Consider the following 19166-nt stretch of genomic DNA (forward strand, 5'->3'; position numbering starts at 1 on the left):
TCGTATTGACAATTATTCAACTGGTTCGTAAGAGAATGAATGATATTGTTTAGTTAAGGAAGCTGCGAACAATATTTCCTGCAGATATCTCATTATACAATTAGCTTTATAGTAGTTGCACACACAGCATAATGATAAGAAAACATGTAATCTGTAAAAAGAAAAATGTGTTATTCGAAGGGTTGATTCTAAGAAACTGAATATTTCAGACATAAAAATAAGTAAAAATAGGATTTTGATGACCGAATGGTAAAATTCGATTAACGTAACAATCATGTATTTATATATACATATGAAATTGTCAGGAAATATGAATAACAAAGAAATATCACTTACATTACGTTACATTAAAGCATGTACTTACTGTAGTTTTATTCATAGTTTATTAATCAACGTTAATAGATTCAAGTTACACAAGTGAATTTTAACATTAAAGTGAATAGAATATTTTTCTTTGAATTGGATCTTCTCATTTTTTGTGGAACCCAATCTAATTAAAAGAAAGTGTTTTGCACCTATATTATGGTTTCAACAGTCAGAGTTTGTTAGGAAATTGAAGCTTAAAGCGACGAGAAACACAGGGAGCTCTGCAGTCGGTTGGAAATTAATCTCCTTGGACGTTTGAGCTCAATCATGGCGTGTCTCTATAGTCACGACCGTAGTTAGGGCAGGTCGGGCTTCGATTATATTTAGAATAGTCACGACGAGTCTGACAGTCTCTAGTAATATATGCAATTCGAACCATTTAGCGGATTTACACGATGACCATGATCTAGACGCGAAGTGAAGTCGTCCAATAAAGTTGTACGGATCACTTCGATGTAGCCTTCAAGTAAAAACAATTAACCTCCCGCTGACTCTTGTCCTATTTCAATAAAAATTAATCTACTACCAATCGTCCAGTAAGAAATATTCGAATATTCTACGTTCACTGATTTATGAATTTTGTATGTATTATTACGTACAACATTGACGTCGTCAATTAATTCAACATGACAAGTTATAATGTGCATATGTAAGACCGTAAGAACGAGTTGATCATATTTACTTATTGACGAATCGATAAATGTCATCATTATTTATAGTCACAGGCATGCATTATTCGCAATACCTTAAGTTTGACGAAAGATAAATGTTTGGAATGGCAAATAAAAGATAATAGCAAATTTTTCTTTAGCGATTAAAGTTCTGTAACGATTAAAAAGTATACAAGTATTTAAAGGAAGTACTAAAAAGAAAATATTCCGCTGATTTGACTGATAATATATTTTATGGTACGATCAATCAGTGTCTTACATAGTTATTTAAAAAAAATAATATATATGATAAACTTCGCAAATACGACTTATTCGGTATAAACATTCTAATCGATTTCGACATCGTGTGTCGTCATCAGGGACCACCGTGGCGTCACTGGAAGTCTAGAGCCGTTAACCTCTGTGATAATCGATATCTTACACATCCTCCATAGCGATATCAAATAAAATATGTATTCGAATTTTATTGCTATCTATTAAAATGTAATAACTGGGAATCGATCTATAGGTTGTGATAAAAGGAGGGAACCTGCGAGAAACAAAAGTGAGAGTGGAGGATCGATTCAGAAAGGAATCCAAGTGGCGCTAGAATTATTCCCGTTAGAAGGCAACAGTCTGTCACACTGGCCACGCCACACTAACCGTTTATTCAAGGCCCGTAGTTAGGGCAGGTTAGGCTTGGACTGCGCCCAGTTTGCATCAATTTAGATTCAACCTTCCGTTGTGTATTGTTAATGCCACTTCATCGGGGCAAATTTTTTTCGGGGAAAAAACAGCAATTTTCATTGAAATCGATAGATCATCGATCATTTGTATCGCTGTCAAGTATCGTCGAATTTTTTAAAGACAAAAAGTTAATGCGAAAAAACAAAGAAACAAGAGGAACAAGGTCAAATCGAAACGAATTGCAAGAGGCGATCAATTACGTGGAATTATAAACTTCGTGGAATAAGAAAATAAATAAAGAAAAATAAATACGAATAATCTCAAGATTCACCGATAACCGTTGACAAATCGTTGAACTTTAATATTCAAATAACGTATCACTGGTCACCTGTATGAATCTCGTTGATAACGATAATTCTTTTTATCTCTTATCTACTTGTACTTTTATTTATCAGTCGTCTTTCTTGTATTAAATTACGTCGCGAAAACTTCAATTGAGGTCCACAAGAAAAATCAATTTCTATTGATTTTCTAATGCCAATGCTATTTAATGGCTGAAAGGGAATATCTTAATGTGATTACTTACGTAATTAAAAGAAAGACTTGTTAAATCTAAAGATACAAGGTTATAGAAATAGCTGCATACCACGACAATCAATATTTTACTTTATACTTTACTTTTACTGTTTCACTTTAATATTACTCACACTTTAAATGTTCAGGAATGTAGCAAGTATATACATATTAAATCAAATATACAATACAATAATATTAAAATCAAATACAGAAAGAGAAATTGTTAATATACTGAATTTTTAAATCGTTTCTCATGTTAAACGTGAACAATGTGACTTATTTTATTTTTTCCCCGATGATATTCAATTTAATTATTCCATTCTTAACATATCAATCTGGGCCTTCTTTCACGATTGAAACGATATTATTAATGAAATTTCACGAGACACGTCTTCCTAGAGTTCCTAAATCCTTACATAACAGGAAGAAGTTTGGTCATAAAAGAAACTAAATTTTACAAATAAATACCAGAAATTATAATTTATGTGATTAATCTGTATAACGTACAACAGTAAAATGCAACTTGTCTATTTATTAATATGATTAGCTAGTAGATCATTTTGTAAGAAGGCCCTGAAATGGAACAATGAGAAACGACTTCTCATGGCATAAGATAACGCGTTGTCGGTATCAAATACAAGACGAAATTCAACGAGAGACTCGATGACGTTAAATAATAGAAGCAGAAGCAACGGTCTAATGGTTAACGGGCTACAATTGAGGCAGGTTAGTCCCAACCTAGGTGGAAGCCGGATTAGGGAGGCTCGGATGGGTACGCGTCCCGTTCACCTGTAATCTAACTTCTACTTTCCGTAGACGTAACCCACGTGCTCGATGGAAGTGTATAAAGGCACGTTCACACAGTTGCTACTGTGTACAGTATACGTACATACGTGCGTGCATGTTTGCCACCGGGGTTAAACAGCTTTCACTCTCCGAGTGTTAGTGAGTCAACACAGCATGTCAGAGGAACGCACGATAGGTACATATCCTCTGATTGTGTATCACACACCGATCAGGAGCGTATGCTTGGGTGCCATCGGTGGGTGTCTTTTAACAGTTTGCGGTCGAGCGTGATCGAATGAATTTTCACATTGAACAAACGTTAATAATAAAATCAAAGAACCAAACTGATATTTTCATAAATGGGTTGTACATTTTTTGGAATTTCAATCAAGATGCTACGTGTTGTTCAGAAATATCGAGTACTGGGTTTAACATCGTAATCGATTATTGTCTTTTGATTTTGACACTGCTGGAGAGAGCTGAGAAAAAGGAAAATGATTATTCGAATTTCTTCGAAAGACTGCAGGTTTTGCAATAAAGTACTTATAAAATCTTATCAAGAATCCTACGTATCTTCGAATATATCTGCTCACGATTAGTATCATATACATACCATCGAAATAATGCCTTCGATGACTGAGAGTGGACATACGAGCAAACCTGAAAAGTACTTTGATCTCTGACAGATGGATAGCATTCATACAACCAAGGTACTAGCAATGTGTTCGATCAAGTAATATAATTTTGTTTCACCGACTTTTATCGGACAAAAGGTTAATTGCGAAGCCTTAATCATGACCCTAATGTTCGTCATTTGTCGTTGAAACGTGGAATTTCATGTTAGACTGGGTATATTTGGCGCGAGGCTGAAACGAGTAAAATAGGACCGCCGGTTTCATGGTGGTCCTTGACTACAAATTTACTTTTGTTCTCCGTGTGGTTATAGCCTGCGATTTTACGACGCGGTTTCTTCGTGCACGCGTGCACGCATAATAAAGGCTAGGCTTGGCCTCTTCATACTACCGATAAAAATCCTTGATCCTAATGGCGGGTCAACCGTGCCAATTGGCCATAGGAACGAGCCGGTTGTGCCTTGAGGATACCATCGTGGTTCAATCTCGATAAATCCGCCTCGTTATCGTTCCAAAACGAAATTTTCCTTCTTTTCTTTCAGAAATAAAATTCATACACGACCAAATCGTTTAACTCGGAGAACTCTTCGCTCAATGGAGTAAACAGAATGACGTGTTGCTCGAGCGTACTTCCTCGAGCACGTACTACTCTAATTTCAAATCTATCGAACATAACTTCGATTTGAATATTTAAATTATCTTCTTGCAAATAACGTGTCTATGTATCCATGTGTATATGTATAATCTCGGTTAGTAGTAATCGTTTAGCAAAAGCGTAAATATGTCTCTTTGAATTATGAAATCGAAGTACATAACATATTGATTTATATACATCGATGTGAAGCGACAGTTGTTAAAATTTTTTCAAACAGTGGCAATGAAATAAATAACATAACAAAAAGTTGGGGATTCGTTCATATAGTAATTTCTAATTCATACACGCAACATGATATGTCATATTGTATCAGATACGAATTTCACACTGCACGGTGCAAATATTACCTTATATTATCATAAAGAATGACTTTATGGTGCAATTGTATACTAATGTTGAAAATAATCGCGGTAGAAATTATAATATTGAAAATTCATGGCGAAGAGAAACCGCGGGGCGCCAGTACGCGGTATTACGCGAATGTGAATCGGCAGTGCACGGCGCAGGCGCCGCGAAGCCGCGGCACGCCACGCCGCGGCGAACTCACTCGCGCACCGCATCGCACGCCACACACAACACATCAACTAATAACGTGCAAGCTTCGATTTGCTGTTACCGCGAGGGCCACGCGGTCGCCATAGGAAAGCAACAGCTCGTATTATCGTGGTGGTCGTATGTTGTGCGCGCGAAAGAAAGTGTGCCGTTCAGAAAAGCAAAAAGAAGGGGGACTGTTGTTCGCGAGCGTGGACAGAACTGACTTCGAGCCTAACCCAAAACAAACTCGCGAGTTTTCGCGCCGGTGTCTCGCGGCCAGTCTCGGTACAGACAGAGACAGAGTGAAGTTGTCAAACGAAAGAATGGAGAAAGTAACGTTTTAACGTTTCGCGCGATTCGATTTGAACGAACGCATGAAAAGTCGTGTTATGCCATCCTTAACCTTACACGTGAGATCATTGGAAGGACTATTACTGAACGAGATTGTCGTTAACGATCGTGCGATTGATACTAAAATACTAAAAGCGAGATAAAAGAGCGGAAAAATCGAAGAGAGTGTAATAATCGCGGCAGACTGTCGTGACGAGAAATGACCGTGCAAGAGTTCAAACCTCGTGGCAGTGCGGCCAAAGAACAACAGCCGTCCGGTGATATTCTGTCACCGTCTAGCGAGCCACTGGACAACGACAAGAAGCAATCGGCCCAGGTCTGTTATCGTGGTGCGCCCCAGGATAGTGAAAATCTATTGGGACGAGTTTTAGCCGGTAAGCCCCCATATCCATTTTCGTCACTTGTATACGCGTTTCATCCGTTGAAAAAGGAAAAAAGAAATACAGCCTGAGGGTCAACTAAAACGAAACGAATCGAAACGAAAGGGAGAGTAAAAATATTTTCCCGCTTGTTTACGACCGTTCGATTTCGAATCGATTATAGGGTCGCGTGTGTATGTTACGTAGAGTGTGTCCACCATGCACAACAGGCTCGTAAAAACATTCTTAACCTAGCGTAGATCACGATTCAGGTAGGAAGGAATAGAGAAAGAGGCAGTTTCACTTTCCAACGGGGTTGGAATGTAGGTCGCGGGGCCCGGGACGAGGCTAGTTCGTTGCCCTCGGTCGGCGGCCTTCCACTCGGCGCTCTGGCAATTTTTCTCCCTCTCCGTCTCTTGGTTTCGTCGTCTCTCTCCCACCTGCGCGGCTCGGTCTTCCCTCTCTTCCTTTTGCTCGTGGTTCTAGCCTAGATAGTGAGCCTCTCTAGTGGGGCTCCCACCCTAGAGTGTTCGCTGTTCTCCCTCTCTTCGATACACACACGCGTTTGTTCGTTCGTCCTCTCTTTCTCTCTCTCTCTCTCTCTCTCTCTCTCTCTCTCTCTCTCACACACTCCTTCTGTCCCGTTCGAGCGCTTCCACGTATCCTCTCCTTTTCGCGTCGTGTTCGTCTCTCTCTCTGTTTGGCCTGAACTCGTCGTGAACTCGCCACGGCGTTGTATAGAGAGGCACAGAGAGTGAGTCGGTCGGTCTCTTTCCCTCACGACGGTCCGTAGAACAGGAAAGTAGGTCGGTGGGGCCTTGGCGTGAGGCTAGTTCGTTCACCCTGCCTGGCCCGTAACTGGGGCAAGATGAAATTAACCGAGCGGTCCGCCACCTCACCCCACCGTCTCCTCTCGCCTTCTCCTACCTCCGTTCGGCAAGTAGAGTGAACTCCGCGACTCGTGTGGCCAATCGCCGGCGGGCCGGTTCAACAAACTCGAACTGGGTCTCCCTACCGACCCGTTCACCTCTATCTCTCTCGATCCTTCTGGATCTCTCTGTTCAACTCACGCGCCTTCCCTTCCCTACCAAGCGTAGAGTTTAGCTACTCGACCAACCTCCCCACCCACAGCTATCATCGAAGGTCACCAACACACTCGGCCTACCCGTTCGCCCTCTTGTTCTGCTCGCGTAAAACAGACCGATGTGCTTCTCATATACAGTTACACATCGCGAGCCGTTCATAAACGTTCGCCCACCTTTTGTTCTTCGCGGACTCCCCACATCGGTTTCTATTTTAGAACTTTGTTTCCTTTTTTGCTCCTTTTTCTTGGTTCTTTACTTTTGTTTTTTCGATAGAAGTTGCATTTGGCTGGAGAGGGGAGGGTTCATAAGGCTGGAGAATTAAGTATTTGGAGCATTGCAAATGAGGGTGGAATCGGGCGAATCGTTCGGTAAAGGATTTGTGTACTTTGGGAGAGGAATTAATATTGGCGGTTGATTCCCTAAGAAGATTAGGATGTTATTCGGATGAACGTAATAATGCTATTGCAATTAATATAATTAATGCAAAACACAGACAAAGGAAACGAAACTGTTCTATGATGACATAAAACTATTCAGATATTTTGCGTAATTAAATAACACGTTAAATAACAGTGTATCCTTCCATTAACTGTGAACGTAAACGTGTGCGCGTAAACAACCTTCGTAGATAAAGAGTTACCATACAACTAATTGTACCATCACCTAATGTTCACGTATTCCGCGGCAGGGTTTTTCATCTCTTCGACTTTCATCGCTTTTCTTGTTTCAACTAACCTACTCGCCGAAACCTGTATAAGTTCACCTATATCCATTCCTGAGCTTAATGTAGTCCACACATACCTGTCCAACACCTACGAAAGAATTGCGTGAGTACGCGATTCGGGCAAGAGAGAAGGAGAAAGAGAGCTATGACAAGCGTACGTACAATACACGTAGGTACGTCACACGCACATTGTACGCACACAGGTCCGTTCAACCGGCTGAGAATTCTCTTCGTAAGCCCCGTTACGTAACCCCACGATAGTGAATTACGTATGGGCTACCTACTCACCAGCCTGTCCCTCTCTCTTCTCCTCTTTTTCTTTCTCGATTTCTTTTCTTTTCTCTGGGATCTCGACTGTCCCGCGGAGAAAGTACATTAACCGAGCTGCTGGACCGTGATCACTCTCGCCTGGGCGGCCATGTTGGAATGCTTTCACCGTTTCTCTGTTCCTGTGAGCCGCTGCATCCGCCGTTCGGAGCACTGACCTGCCTCAACGAGCGTAACTACGAGGTGGGTCGAGAATCGTGGCTCTCTCGATCGAGCTGTTCCGCTCGTTGCATTCCGAATTTTCGCCAGAATTCTTACCACAACACGGTCGCGTGAATATTCCAGGTACCGCAACCCGTTCGCGTGAATGTTTCAGGCACTGCGACTTGTTCGCGTGAACATTCCAGGTACCGCGACTCGATCGTATAGAATGTGGCTTACTGCGGTCGCTTCGAATCGCGGAAGCGTATTTTCAGACGATTGGCACATGCTATAATTTCTACTAGACTCTTCAGTCCTTTCCTTAGAAAGAGTTATGTGATTTAGTTAGGGTGATTTTAATGGACGCATGATCTATACTAAGAGAAACGAGCGGAGATACTGTAATAGAGACGGGCTTTTTCTTCAGGTAGGTTCTTTGAAATTGAAAGTTTATAGAGTTCCATGAAAAAATCTTGAGCTAAGCTTCAGTATTAACGGAGGAATTTCATTTTCACAATTTTAACGGTGGTTCGCGTTCAACGAAGTGTATTCAATCGGTAAGAATTCATTTAATCGAGCAGTAACCAAACTTTCGTTCAAGTGATGGAGTTCACATAACCGTGTAAATGACTGACACAAGATAGTCTAAATACAAGGTAGTAATCATCTTTTCGAGGATCTCAAGATCTTGAAGTTACACTGATCCTTATTAAAAATTGCTGATCCCTGTAGACCGAACTAGACAAGCACATAACTCCTAATCATCTTCTTGCTTAATTATCAACGACAGATACTCATTGTAACATGTACTCGTCTCTCATACCAATACATTCTTAACAATACATCCAAATCACTCAAAAATTCCTCGTATCCACCAAATAACACCTAAGACTCGCATTCGGAAGCACCGTGTTCCATCAATGAGTCAGGGTTAGTGAATCGGGAGCAGTCGGTGAGCGTGGTGGAACGTATCCAGGAAAGCGCGAAGATCGAATAGCGTACTCTTCTTAAAGCTACAGCAGAAGGAAGGAAAGCTCGTTTCGACACCCGACAGCCGCGCGAACTCCATCGGGCATTTTTTAATTGCGCTCGTGCTGACGACTGGCTAACCTCAAAAGCAAGACACACGGGCAATGGCCTGGCCTCCTCCTGGTCCCCAGTGACCTCGATTGATGCGCTGTGTCCTCTCCCAGTCCACGATTACCCCTCTTCCCCACTTCTCCCGGTTCTCTAGCCCTCTCTTCCCTTCTGGTGGCTAGAGGAGCGTTGACTCGACATCGCCCAATCAGGGGCCGGTTCGTCGACTCTCTGAGCTGCTCTCGGGGTCGTTCTAATCTCGCAACGTCCCTACGCCACAAGCCAAACCGACGAGAAGCCCGATAAGAGTACGATCTCCCTTCTTCCTCTAATCTCTCTCTCGCGGCTCTCCTCTTTTTCTTTCGCCTCTTTATTTCTCGCGGCTCTTGGTTAACGCTGCGTGCGGGCCCGCGAAGCGAGCCGCTATCTTCGTCTGCGAGCGTCATCCGTCTCGTTCCCGCTCGAACGTACACGTCAGCACGCCAAGGTGAACAACCTCGAACCGTGTCGCGGCTCTTATCACCCCGCGAGCTTGGACCTTTATCGACGCGAGCGCGCGCTTCTTCTGCCGAAGTTCGCTGAACCGATCGCGAAAATTCTCTATGCTTCTACTCTCATGTACACCGTAACTCCACACTTTGTAGTATAATTGAAGTCAGGAAGATCAAGTAAGTGGCCCAAAGGAAGACGAAAATCAAGAATAGAAAAATTACGTCGATGGTTCCATTTTCGAAATCGTGATACTATTTGAAGAAATCGCAATGAATGCTTGATGCTTACTTAGCCTTTTCCGCCAACTCCATAATCTCAATCTTCACAATGTTCTTACTTAAACCGTAAATAAGCGAAGCGTTGCACAAAGTATCGAACAATGTTTCTCCACAAACATTCCGCTTATTTAAAAAAAGAACTGAAAAAAGTAACTGAATAGTTTCGGTGCACTAACGTTGCGCTTATTTTAAGGATACATGAAAAATTCATAAAAAAATTGCCATGAAATCCATACCAACGAATCTTCCATACTCGAACCCTTCGAAACTTTCGCAAACCAGTCCATACGCGTTCCCACCATTCGAAGTAACACAGTCACAGCCTTCAATCCTTTTAATACGCAAACAAATCAGCAATACCCAGCGATTCTCGCAATAGATCCGCTATTCCGTTCTAATTTGCGAGTTTCGAAAATTCCGGCGGCTTGCAACAGCGCCGCGTGTCCTTCGCCCGCTTCCATTCGCTAGAAACTTTCCAGCTCGGAAAGGACACCACCCGAGATGCATAATTTCGTTTCGCAGCGGCGGCTCGTAATTCGCGCTTTCACCACGTTGCCTAGATGAATAGACGTGTCCACGTCACGGGAGAAAACGTAATAGAGTCGAATGGTCAACGGCTGTATTGTGTCTAGCGTTTTTTTATCAGCAGCTGAACGGTGGCCGCCGATCGAGTCACGGTTCACCGGGAAGAAAGTAAGAGTGGTCCGACCAGGAAGTTGAGGCACTGGCGAAGGCGGTTTGTCCGGATGCCGATGAAAGGGAAGGCCGATGGTTTCTCTCTTTCTACCAGGCTTGATCTTGTTTCTCGACAGATTCGTACGTGGTCGTGACTTTCTCTCCGCTCCTTCGTTCTCGAGGGTGGAATTTTCTTTGTTCGGATGCCTGTCTCGATGATGTAACTCTGTACGTGGGTATTTCTCATTTTTTCTTCAGTCTTGTTTATTTTTGGAAAGTTATAACGATTGATGGAATTTTGGGACTGATAGAAGAGAGTAAAGTTTGAGAATTTGACTCTGGCTCTTGAGAATGGAGTTTTCTTTGTTCTGATGCTTGTCTCGGCGATGTAACTGCGTATCTCTTTCTCTTCAGTTTTGTTTATTTTTGTTAATTTGATTAACGAAACTTTGGGATTGATAAAAGAGAATAAAGTTTAAGAATTTTCTGATCATTACTTCGCTCTCGAGGATGGAATTTTCTTCTTTGTTCCGTGACTGTCCCGATGGAATAAAGTTGAGTGGGTATTTAATTTGTTCTCTTCCTTTTTGCCTGGTTTTCGGTTTAGTATTAAAGTTGATAGTCGATGACATTTTGCGATTGATAGGGGAGGATACAGTTCAGTCAGCATAGATTTCGTAGTTGGGATGATCGGTATGCTGACGACATGGAGGTGTTCTAGGTAAAATTAGAGGGAAGTGGCGAGATTCACAAGGGGGATTTGAAGATCTATTAGAGCAAGTTAGAGCGGTGCAAGAGCTGGAACCTAAAATTGGAACGGATAGAGCAGTGTAGTTGCGTGAATTGGTTGGGTTATGAACAGGCAAAATCATTTTCATACATCCGTACCCTTTCGTATCCATAAATCATCAGCTAATACGAACAAATTTTCCTCAAATTTGTAATCTGTCTCCGCAGTAAAAGGTTTTATTTCAAACTTAACCAAACATTTCTACACTTCAAATTACCCATCCAACTCGTGGCATTAAAGTAACAAAAAGGAACCGCTTCCAACTATTCAAACTCACGTTATACCACGATCTTTCCCATAAATCAGAATACCTGCAATCTTCGAAATGTTCAATGCCATCGAGCCAGGAGAATCATCGCGTTTCCATGGAACGTGATTCCGCTGAAGATTGCTCCGAATCGAGGCGAATCGAATCGAGCGTAAACCAAGGGGCAAAAAGAAACAGATCGTAGACGATTCCGCGCGTTTCACGGAAATTCAAGCAAGCTTCACGACTGCTCGCACAGTCAACCCCCGGAAACTCGGTTGAGAATCAGGCTACGGACGACGGGAGGCGAGATGGGATTGTGGGCGGTGTGTGGGTGGAGGGAGAGGACAGAGGGTAGCAGCCCCGAGGGCAACGAACTCTGACCCGCCAGCCAGCCCTGGTATTGCTACCCCTTCCCCTGGACCAGCTGCTAAGTATAGCATTTCCACCAACCTGTCGCCCCTTGCTACAGATATTATATCTACACCGTAACCACCCCCTCCTCTTAGCCACGACCTCTTGCCCCTCTCGAAAGCACGGTAATTTTGTTCTGTTACCGCTTTATCGCTGCAGCTGCACGCTGAGCCACCGTTTAGCTGGCTGTTGCTGTTGTTTTCGTTCTTCTTCCTTCTTATGTAACGCGTTTCTACTTACAATTAGTTGCGAAGACGAAGACTATTCTCTTCACCGTTCAGTTCACGTAGATCAGATTGCGACGCAGTATGGAAAATTTTATCCATTTCTATCTACATTCATGCGAGACAACAGTTTTTAAGAATTCACTGGGGCGAACTTTTAGTTGGTGTCATCTTTTTTTTTTTTTTTTTTAATTAGTGCCAACTGTTGTCCATTGACTCTACTTATCCCATTATGAATTTTTATTATATGAATGAAAAATTACAATTAATTTAAAGAACTAGCGAACGAATTTCGATAGATTCAGATGAATGCAATTCTACGGTACATTCAAGAAGCATGCTCCTAAACGATCTTCGTCTAACGTGTTCGTAGTAGTGATATGTAGGTATACGCGTCTGATGCGTTCGCAGTAGATATATACGTGTCTGACGCGCACAGAAAATTCTACTGTAGCACTGTGACTACCGCTGACGCGATACTAGCGTCATACGAGTATCAACTACTAGTGCATAATATATACATATTTATTTATTTATTGCTGCTATCATTTTGCTTTTCAAATAGCCAAAGTTACTGAATTTTTTTATAAATAATAATAATAAACTAATATTAATAACTACTATTACTACTACTAATAATAATAATATTAATAACTAATAATTAACAATAATAATAATAAATATAAATAAACTAAATCATATTTTGTTTATTCGTGACATAAAAATTATATTTAAAATTCGAAAGGAAGGCTTGTCTTAATGTTATCAAAGTTTCGCCTTAGAACTTAGCAAAAGACGCGTATCTTTTGAAAGTGTGGGAAGCCAGAATAGAGACGGACCACTCTCTTCGCAAGTAATCACGAAAAGTAGAGTAATCGCGGTCCCGATTGAATTTCTCCGCGACGCGGAAATGCGTCGAGCATTGTTCCTTTGCCGTCCTCGCGGCTTGTTTCCCCTTTGAGCTCAGGGCAGAGCCTTTTACCTGGCATCGCGAATATGGCACGCGGCAAGGCGGACTACGCAACTTGCATCTTGAACAGAAGAATCGAAAAGACGAGGATTTTAAGAGCCATGTTGTAATGAGGATCGTCGGTGGTTTTGGATCAAAGAGCGAAAGCAGATCGTTTCTAAGACGACGTTTGATGTTAGCCTGTTTTTGAAGTCCATATCATTTGTGTCTATCTAAATATCCTCGATACTCGTATCCTTTGTAAAGTTCGTAGATTATTTGTTGTAAGAAATTGGTGTTATATAACATTAACATTAAGCAGAATACGAACTTTTCACGGAATTAATATACGCTTTTAGCAAAAGATTAACGTATTTTGTCAGATTAAAAACTGTAGCACGAAATATACATAATTCATGTGTTAAGTTGATCGAGAAGCTCTGTTGATACGCTTTCAGGGATTATGTATTTGGGAATTATTTGGGACATTTCCGTAATCACTCTAATTGGAACAACCGTACGCTCGAATTTTCTAAATACAAATTATAAAGAAACATTATTTCTTCACGTTTATTATAATCGCCACATGCTCTGCCTAATAACTTCCATGTCTTTCCTAAAGTTAATACATTCACCGTAACGATATTATCCTTAACACCTACTCTTCCCCTACCTCTTCACCTATCAACTTCACCACCACCAACCCTCCCCGCAAACCTCAACGCACCTGCCAGGAAACCAATTTCCAAAATCTCTCTCGTCCACCAATCTCACCCTCTGCATACCCAGGCACGTGCTGCGCGTTTCAACGAAACGTTAGCAGCATGGTAGAGTCGCGTGCCTAGTTCTCACAAAGATGCACTCCGATAAAAGCGATCTTCCTGGCGATCCGGCAATTATCGTAATTCAGACCGGTACATACGGCGGTGGACCCACGGAGATACGAAAGGCTCGGTGGTGGGGGCGTACGCGGCGGGAAAAAGCGGCGCGCTTTTCCACCCGGCAGTTGCATACCGCGTCATTGGTGGTGGGGGTAGGGTGGAACGGCCTCAATAACGTAAATTATCCCGCCAAACGTAGGCGGACCGTATATATCCGTGTCGAGTGGCCCCCGCGAAAATAGCAGAACCATGGACCGTCCGAAAGAGGAGGCGAGGACGAATGCGAGTAGGAGAATCGACGGAGCTAGCGTAGTGGGGAGAGCAGAGAGTTGACAGTGGCGGGGATATGGCAGGTAGCGGTGGTGGGGGCAAGAGAAAGAGAGATCCGCTGGCCTAGTTAGGGTGAGTGCCACCCTCGTCGGTCAACGACCTCGCGACCTCGACGCTCGCAATCCGAGCGACTCCTCGGCCATCCCTCCACCCCTTTGCCACCCTTCCTCCCCACTCTACCCTACCAGCGCGTTGCCACAACCGACACCGACGAGCGTCACTTTCCGCGCGCATTTTCCTCGGCCTGATTAGACCACTGGGAACACGTTTCCTACCTCGATAATTCAACCTTTTCTGAAGCTAGCGCGCCTCGTGTGCGATATACGAATGACGATAGTGCGCAGAAGTGGATGGGGATCTTGAGAGCTTTCTCTTTTGCATCCCCTTTCCTTTTTTCGTTCTGTCTTTTTAGGTTGTTGCGGAAGGAACGTTTATGGGATATGCGTAGAGATTTTTAGTTTCAGAGCTGAGTTGGAGCTTCTAATCTAGTAAGGCTAATTTTAATTAAATTTAAAATTAATGCTGATTATGGTTTCGTGGCGATTTTACACGGCCAATTTACGTTGGATCCTGAATTTCTAGGTTTTACAATTTTGTTGAGACTTTAGAAATTGAAATACTTAAGGCACTATGATACAAAGTACGTTTTTTTGTCATGTTATGGAAATTTTTGTTGCGTCTTTTGTCCCTTAAGTTATTCTGATATTTTTCCAGCATTTTTATTCTACCTTAAAAAAGGTATAAGAAGATCAAGTAGGTTCTCCTATTTATTTTTAACGTTACGTGTACACAACTTTTGTTTTATCGCTTGATTCTTGATGTTAACCTAACGCGACTTGTATCGAACGAAATTCAATTTTAGTTCACAATTTAGCTTTCATTCATAAAGTGGAAGTATTAAGTAGGTAATTCTAATTGCGGTTATTTTACGAAATTATAAAATGAAGAATCAAAGTTATCCCTACACCGTTCTATGATTTCGTTCGATACAACGCATTGAGCAATTAATTAGAAGAACGGAACGCCCAATATGGCGTGTTTAGTTCTGATTCATTTGAATTCTACGCGACGCTCATATATCATTCTACGCAAATTTCCAATGCGTACTTTCATTTTCGACTTCTCGCCTGCATTCTCTACGAGGCAGAGCATAGCTCGCTGAAACGTGCCTTATGTGCAATCTTTATTCGCCAAACAGAGGATCCGGATTCCACGGACGCGTTCGCGAACGTGGCAGAAATTCGTCGGTACGCCAAAAAGAAACGCGTGAAAGAAACATTACGAAAGCTTGACCGAAGAAACGTGCACGTAGGTAATTCAAAGGAAGAGAAAGCAATTAAACCGTTTCACTATCACTGGGACCTCCTAGTTGAGCAATATTTCACCAGTCGTTGCTCGACATTTTTCTTCTCTCTGTTCTCGAAGTTAGGTTCGCCGGTAAAAAAAAAAAGACGACATCGTTTGTAACCTACTCGAAAAAAAGTAACTGAAAAAGATAAGAAGGAAAAAAAAAGGTTGGTAAAAAGTACGTTCCAGTAACTTCCAAATTAGGAGGATGCTAGAACAGCGTCCGTTTCGAGTAAAAAAACGCAAAATATTTTATTGCTTTTTCTGCTCGTCACGTTTTTTCTTAATCCACTTCGTGGATAGTTTGGTTAAAATGTTTTAGGGTGGAAGGAACCTTAAGAAAAAATACAAGACTTCTAATCCTTTGACTGTTTTTACGCGTTTACGAGCCGGAGGACCGTGTTGTTTGCGAGAGAATTGTCGAAAGAAATTGACTTTGCGACACCACGATACTTTTTAAACCCGTTAGTGCCTCGAGAAACCTTCACCCCTTCTTTTTTACTGACCGATATTACCATGCACGACGAACCCTCGGCTTTTTAGGGTTATAGATACAGTTAAGATCTCGCAGAAAATGCAATCGTTTTGGATTCTTTTACCATTAACGAAAGGATTTCCCAGGACAACCCTTCCGTCTCGTAAATCATTGATTTTTCCTTTCGACGATGGGGAAGACATATTGCGACGCGACTTGTTTCTTTGGAATTTGGTATCTTTTCACTGTCCTGCGAATTTTTATCGCAGTCGCCATAAAAAAAAGACATGAAAATAAATGACACGTGCGGTAATAAAGTTTGTTTGTGCGTCGAATTCTTTCTAAAAGGAATATTTGTTATTTAGAATAAATTTAGACATTGTATCAACTGTGATTTATTATCCTTCTGCAAACTCATCTATGCTTCCTCTATGAAGCCTGCTCATAATTTAAAAGATATTACGTGTCGCAACGAATATCCTTTTAAATATCGTTTGTTTTAACAACTGTACATCGGTCGGTCTTATCTTCTAGCCATTTTTTTACCAAAGGAGTTACTGTTTTTAATCATAAAGTCACATCAAAAGGAAAGCGATTAACAAAAATACTTACCGTTAGCCCACGGATATTTATGGAAATTTACATTTTTATGAGTACAGCTGAAGAAACGATACTCAAGCAGAGGTTCCAATTATTAAATATTATAAGGAATATTTTACTTTCAATATTTGATATATTTTTGCATATTATGTACAGTTTGTGCAGTTCTGCACGTCTAAATTCTCTATAAATAGGTACGCAAACATCCGCAATCTACCTATCATCTTCTTTCCCCGCGATCTTCGTATCAAATCTAGACCAACAAGTTAAAAATTCAATGAATCATCGTAACGTTGCCCTCGGACGATCAATAATATCGTCAATATTTCAAGGTACTCAACGAAAATATTGTTTCTCAATAAATATTGACATATCGTTACATATCGAACGTCCGATGACTCCCTAAAAGAATATCGAACGATTCCTCAAAGAAATCCAGCGTAGATCCACGTCGTCCAGGTTTACGTACGATTGCCGTAACGTAAACTGTCCCCGTTCCCCATTCACGAGGTTGCTGAAACAGTAACGCAGTGGCGCGCGAACGAACGATAACGGCTAGTTAAGCGCCTCGTGATTGCAGTCTGATAACGGGATATATCAGGGTGAACGAACCATTGGAGAGAATAAGGGGACGTCCTTGGATTGCGACTCGACTATAATTAATAACAATCTCGCGGCGCGATCGGTGTAACTGCGAAACACGCACGCACGCTTGCGCAATAAAATCGCGACAGTTCGCGCGCACCAGTTACAAAAGCTCGCGCGCGTCAGGTTTAACGCACGCGGCCGCCGTGGAAAGTGTGCGAAACGGCATTGCGACTTTCACATTCGTCGAGGCCGTTAATTTACTTTCTACGTCACGGTTGCAGCAGCATGCGACTTACGGCGCGCAGCTTTCCTTCCAACGATCGAGGAAGATCCTGAGCGATGCAGTGTTCACGTTCTCTGGTGATCCACTTTTGGCGCCAGTGCTCTACGTTACATACGTATGAGGCGAAACGGCGAACCACGGCTGATAGATCGAGAGATTTTGCACAGGGTTAAGCGGCATTTGAGACTTTGGATAGTTGGGATTTATGGCTTCCCAGCTTGGGGATTTTCTATCCTTGAATATTCAAATTCGTAAACTTTCGGATGTCGAGTATTTCGAGATTTCGAATTTTTTAATCTTCGAATCTTTGACTTTCAAAACTCTCAATCTTTCGATACTTTCGAATTCCCTAGCTTTTACATTGCGATATAAATAAAACTCCAATCTTTCCTTCACTTCGAAACTAGGATCCTAGATACTTCGGTAAATAAAGAACGATGATTTAAAAGCGTCACAAATACTTGTAAACATTCTCTCAGCAAGACCATCCACGTACTTTCAGTTTCTTTTCGCCAGAAGTTTCTTCTCAATATAACCTCTCCACTTCAAATAAACATAATCTCCCCCTATAATTTAAAAGCTCCTATTTTCTCCTTCGAAAGCACACAATTGCTGCAATCGCTACTGCCGAACCTCTTAATCCTCCACCAATCTAAGCATACACCGAAACGACTATAAACCTGTTATCAGAGCTCGACAGAAAGGCGATCCAACTTCGAGTAATCTGGAAGATAAATGTGTAACAACCATTCATTACGATAATGAACAGGCACGTGTAAAATGTCACTATAGACGAGGAAAAATTCTCTGGTTACATATATAGAACTAAAAAAAAAGGAAAATGGAAAAGAATGGACGAAAGAGAACATAGGAGTGAGGCGGTATCGTAGAACCGTTTATTCTCGTTTGATGTCGACGAACCACTTGCTGCTCGGATTCCGGCTTCGAAGGACGCGGTCGTCGATCCGCGACGAAGTCGTCGCGATCGACCGAGAAATCGCCGATCAACGCGCGATTTTTTCGCGTTGCATCTCGTTATTTGTCGTCCTGCCGCTCGTCGATCGTGCAATATGCAAATACGATTACCGCCTAACGGTTAATCACCGATGTAACTAACGTGCTGTAAATTGCGAACAAGACACGCTACACGATCATTCCATTTTTTTCTTTACTTTGTTCTTTCCTTTTTTATATCCTTCGTACATTCCTCATCTTTTTTCTTAATCAGATTTCTTTTAAATCTTTGATCTGATTCATATGTTGTTGCTTATCATTTTGTAAATCGAACGAGCAGTCGTCATTAATTAAAGACTCGATAGAGAGATCGATTATTCTTCCCTTCACCAGGCTGGTTAGTTTTTGCTCGTTGTTTGATCCAGAGATAGGGCGTCGCTCTCGTGGATGTGATTTATGTCCTGTTCTCTAGATTCGTTTAATACCAGATCCTGATTATTTCGTTCCACAGTTGAGATTATGAGTATTTATAACTATTTGCTTGAAACGTGCTTTTTTGAAGTTCTATAATAATCGTTGATGGTTCTTTTTACACTTCCTACGTCAAATTAATGTATTTGATGGTCTAGAAAATTCATAAAGAGTTCTACTGTACTTTATTGCAACAGGAATATGCATACAAAGACAGT

At 41.7% G+C, this 19166-nt stretch overlaps 1 protein-coding gene across 2 annotated transcripts in view; it reads left to right on the forward strand.

Annotated features, from left to right (window-relative positions):
- E75 (ecdysone-induced protein 75) overlaps positions 1-19166 on the forward strand; it is a 216823-nt gene that overhangs the window by 102652 nt on the left and 95005 nt on the right. Inside the window, exon 1 of one of the 2 annotated variants that reach the window (XM_072016322.1) lies at positions 4910-5611. The exons of the other annotated variant lie outside the window; for it this stretch is intronic. Coding sequence (XP_071872423.1) covers positions 5437-5611 — 175 coding nt within the window. The 5' untranslated portion in view covers positions 4910-5436. Of the gene's footprint in view, positions 1-4909; positions 5612-19166 lie in introns of those variants that run through there. 2 annotated transcript variants of the gene reach the window in all.

This window comes from Bombus fervidus, chromosome 14 (assembly GCF_041682495.2).
Source record: "Bombus fervidus isolate BK054 chromosome 14, iyBomFerv1, whole genome shotgun sequence".
Taxonomy (NCBI): Eukaryota; Metazoa; Arthropoda; class Insecta; order Hymenoptera; family Apidae; genus Bombus; species Bombus fervidus.